The sequence below is a fragment of the Primulina huaijiensis genome, unplaced genomic scaffold (genome assembly GCF_012295235.1).
Source record: "Primulina huaijiensis isolate GDHJ02 unplaced genomic scaffold, ASM1229523v2 scaffold207924, whole genome shotgun sequence".
NCBI classification, from domain to species: domain Eukaryota; kingdom Viridiplantae; phylum Streptophyta; class Magnoliopsida; order Lamiales; family Gesneriaceae; genus Primulina; species Primulina huaijiensis.
Genome location: NW_027355059.1, coordinates 1 through 4,347, shown reverse-complemented (window position 1 = coordinate 4,347; position 4,347 = coordinate 1). Strand labels below are relative to the sequence as shown.

The 4,347-nt window shown below is 36.5% G+C and overlaps 1 protein-coding gene across 3 annotated transcripts; it reads right to left on the bottom strand.

Annotated features, from left to right (window-relative positions):
• Positions 1–2,457: 2,457 nt before the first annotated feature.
• On the bottom strand, positions 2,458–4,341 carry LOC140966769 (large ribosomal subunit protein eL15-like). Of its 3 annotated transcripts, none has more exons than XR_012173435.1 (4): positions 4,218–4,341; positions 3,281–3,478; positions 2,692–2,995; positions 2,458–2,661 (listed from the first exon to the last, which is right to left on the bottom strand). XR_012173435.1 is itself a non-coding variant. In XM_073427023.1 (3 exons), exons 1-3 carry the CDS (start codon positions 4,332–4,334, stop codon positions 2,750–2,752), a joined length of 561 nt encoding a protein of 186 aa, XP_073283124.1. In that variant the 5' UTR covers positions 4,335–4,341; the 3' UTR covers positions 2,458–2,749. The 3 variants fall into 3 exon arrangements, 1 of the variants encoding a protein (XP_073283124.1); XR_012173436.1 differs by having other exon boundaries at positions 2,458–2,646; positions 2,700–2,995; XM_073427023.1 differs by having other exon boundaries at positions 2,458–2,995.
• Between the last annotated feature and the right edge of the window lie 6 nt (positions 4,342–4,347).

Here is a 4,347-nt window from a genome sequence, read left to right as displayed (position 1 = left end):
GCAATCACCACACAAATTTTCAAATGAAATTCTGAAATCTTTAGCTTTAATCGCTGCTTCATTCACTTCCATCTGAAGCTTTTCTACAAAAATTTCCCTGTCTCTTATCCAATCTTTCGGTTTCTGCACATCATCTCAGACAAAGGAACGGTAAACAAGTTGTACAATATAGCAATTTGACAGGCTTGAACTCTACATTCGTGCCAACAAAAACTTAAGATAGTATGATAAACAAACGAAGGATGTAATGGGTTTTGAGAAACAAACAGATATCTCTTGATGAAGCTCGTCCACAGTAGATGAAGGTGCAGAAGTTTCTTCTGAATATATTAACTTTTTGACATCCTGCAGCTCAAATTCCTTTGACCTATAGTCCCGTTCAATGTTGATGCGCCTCCCCTGCAAGAATTTAAGCAGTAGATAAGGAACAGTAGGCCAACCATTTCGGAATATCCAATGATAGAATCCCAAAATTTGCTGATTTACAATTATTATTTCAAGGTAATTAATTTGGTATAAAAGATGACTGGTACATTATAATATATAAAATGAAGGTAGGTGATTCTCTGAAATATCAAAGAATTTAAGCAATTCAGAGAAACCACCCAAAAAGGTAGATCACTGTCAATATAATTGGGGTACAATGAGCAGACATGTGCAAGTAAAACGAAAAAATTTCAACTATCAATACATTCTTTATGATCTGTATTATATATTAGATTACTATTTTCCCTACCAAAAGCAACATTGGAAAACAAGAAGAAAAACTTTTAACGTTCTTTTTAGCCACGATTCATTCGATTGGCATTGCATTCCTTCTGGTCCTCGTTTCAAGTATGACTCCTTTTCAGAGCCCAGGACTTAAATATCACTGAAACTGATGGATTGCTGTGGAACGTTTCTACCTAAAAGTCATTGATCACTAAATCTTACAAGTCTCATGACAAGATACTCGACAAAGCTAAAGCAACACAGTCTCACAGCAAAACAGTTAAAACTACACTGCTTTGCTTCCATAATGTACTCCAGCCGTCAAGCATAATATTCACATAAGATCCTGTGATTTATGGAGCCTTTAGCTGCTCTAATTTCATAGGTGTTGGCTCTGTTAGAAGACTAAACTTGTAAAGATATTATTTGCAGCCAGATTGTTTTTGCTCTTAAAGGAAACTAATTCCACTGGTTTTTCCCATGTATAGTTGTTACAGGAACTAGTTGGCAGAAAGCATGCTGGTGAAAGATTATTGAAAGGAGGCATACCTTTAGACTGCTTAATTTGTCCTGAAGATTCCTCAGCTCTGCCTCCTAACCTCGTTTTATTCCCCGGCCTTGTTGTCAATATTTTTGATCTGATTGTCAAGTAACCACAAAGGCGACCAGCTCTTATGTTTTTGTTTGGAGGAAGAATAGTCTGGACTGAACCACGAGAAAACCTGCAAAGGAATGCCATTTGGATTGGAGCCTCTACCATGTTGCTGCAAATTAGAGAACTCGCACGCAGAGTAGAAAAGAAACTTGAACATTCAGACTGAAAAGATCTTGAAAATGCTGTCACCCTTTGAACAAAAACGTAGAAAAAAAAAGCTCTGAATTTAAATTTGAAAAGCTGTGTAATGCAAACAAAAAAGTGAAAAACATTGCATGACTACAGAGATCAGAAATCTCCAATTGTGTCAGTCCTTGAGACATCATTCTAATTCAAACTCCGCTAAAAAATATATATGTTGTTCTTTTATGCTGTTTGTACTCCCAAGGAACAAAAAAGCCAATAATTTGTAAACTTAGCAATTGCTAATATTAAACTGGAGCAACGGTAAATCTCGACAGGCCCAATGGCAATAGTACTGGGATGACATTTTGAATAAAAATGTTCATCGCAATTGTTAATGTATCATTGATCCAAAAAAAAAAAATGGACAAAAATCTTTGCAAAAGTAATTGGTAATCATAATTAATAAATTATTTTGTTTAAAATAACTAATGATGTTAAAAATCTTTACAAAAGTATTATCACGTGGATAGATTGCTAGTTAAATTAATTTTTACAAAGTGTATAGTGGGCTTCGTAAATATGAGTAAAACAATGCATCGCCTCTTTCCAATCCCTTTGAACCAGAGATGTAAGTCCGAACTCGTATAAAAGCAAAAAAATCCCATGAATTGCTTCCTCTCAGTCACGATCGTTTAAACCCAATTTAATCTTGCGGTAATTATTTTGATATAAAATAGAATGTACTACATCAAATCAAATGTAATTGGAAGTCAGTCCTTTAGTTTAATATTTGTTGATTTTAAATGACATTTGAAAATGGAGTAAACATACATGAATTATCAATATTGTTATCAATTAATAATTGGGTAAATTATATGAGCTTGCTACATATATTATACCATTATGTTTCACTAAAACCAGAAATATATCATATTCAACACAAAGTAAGTCGATTGGCAACAATAGGATTCAAGGTACTTTCACTGCTTATCATTCAACTCGACCAAATGTTCAAGACAAGTAAATCTCTGAATTTTCCTCGAATAAATTACACATTCTGCAGAGAAGTCTATAGGAAACACAAATAATATAAACTGTATAGCAGATCTAGTAAGAGCTGCTGCACTCCGAACTCAGGAATGGCGATCAAATAACTGAATAAGATAAAACTGAACGCTTCTTCTCGAGTAGAAAACAACTCTACCACCAGATTAAAGATTTAGGTTTCTTGTAGAAAACCAAAAAATTTCATGAAGATCAACGATACCGGCGGAGAGACAGAGTCTGGTTCCTCTTCCAAGTAGCTCTTCTCGAAGGACGAGCTTTGTGATGCAGGTGACCTTTTCCTCGGAGACCCCTAAACTTCTTTCCAGCAGATGTAAGCCCACGAAGCTCCCTGTGTTTGTGGACAGGATTGCAGATCCAGTTGATCCTTGGGTCATTCCGGATTGTTGTATGGGCTGGATCAATGAGTATAACTTCAAAATACTTGTACGTTGAATCCTACATCATTACCAAACAATATTTAGACAAGTGTCAGAAGATGTGCTTTGAAAGCAGAGCAGTTATAACTTGACATGTGCCAAAAACAACTTTGATGATCCTAAAATGACCAACACACCATAATAGATTTCCACAAGGCTATTTCAGAAGCATCTATATGGGACGACATAAACTTCTGGCATTTGTAAAAGAAATTTGCTTGAGATTTTAATTCACCGTAACATATCCAAATTGTTTTAGAAAACAAAATAAATGAATCTAATTAAATGTTTTTAGAGTGTGAACCTCGTTGATCCAATATGAGTTCAGAACCCTCAGGCCACCCAGCTTCCTCCCTGCCCTCTCCTCCGCAACAGACCGCTTGCTGCGCTGGAATTTGAGTTGAGTGACACCCTGGTTAGTGGGCTTACCATAGACAATGCCTTTAGGCACCGGCCTCTTCCTTCCACCGCGTCTGACACGAACTCGGTAAATGACATAACCCTGTAGGTATAATTCAGCCAAATTACACAGTCGAAATATATGATAAAGAAATTCATTAATGATATAATATCTGCATCGCGTGATCAAGAAATTCTGTAAATCCTATTTGACATTAATGAGACGTTCCAACAAGTTTATTGGTTTGGATGGCCGGCCACTGGCCCTTGAGAATAGCAAAAATAATTAAGCAAGACAGTGATTTTATATCTTCTAAGTTTCAAGCGCCTAAAAGAAGCACAAAAACCCAAAGCCTCGATATTCCAACAATAATTGTGGTTGTTTCTCACAAGACCCGATAAACGTACAAAAAAATTTGACAAGGCCGGAATCTTCAAAAAATTTAAGAATACCACCCAGAAATCTACTGTTCCCATTGTGCTTTCGTCTCGACAGGTGTATTATTCTACATTTTCCCAAAAGAACATCCCTTCATTTCTTTCTTCGCCGTCGACCACGGAGTTATTGACAGTCCGTTGATGAAAATGGAATAGCATAGCCAACCAACTAAAACGAGATACTGCAAACTTAAGCATTATTTTTTTACAAAAACTATAACATATACATGAGTATCACTTATAACATGACATACAGAAGAACAGATCACATATTTACGGTTGCACGAACGTAATATCATTGCAAGTCTGCAACATACACGCCAAAAATCTAGTATCCTTAATCCTAATTCCCAAAAAAAGACGAAGAGAAACGAGATAAGCAACGAGAGCATTCAAATACATACCTGCTTCGCCTTATAGCCGAGGCGTCTAGCCTTGTCGGGTCGCGTTGAATGCGTAACACGTACGATGGACGGAAGCTGACGGTACTCCCAGCATCTAACCCTCAGCAAGAACCTCATCACATCCGATTGC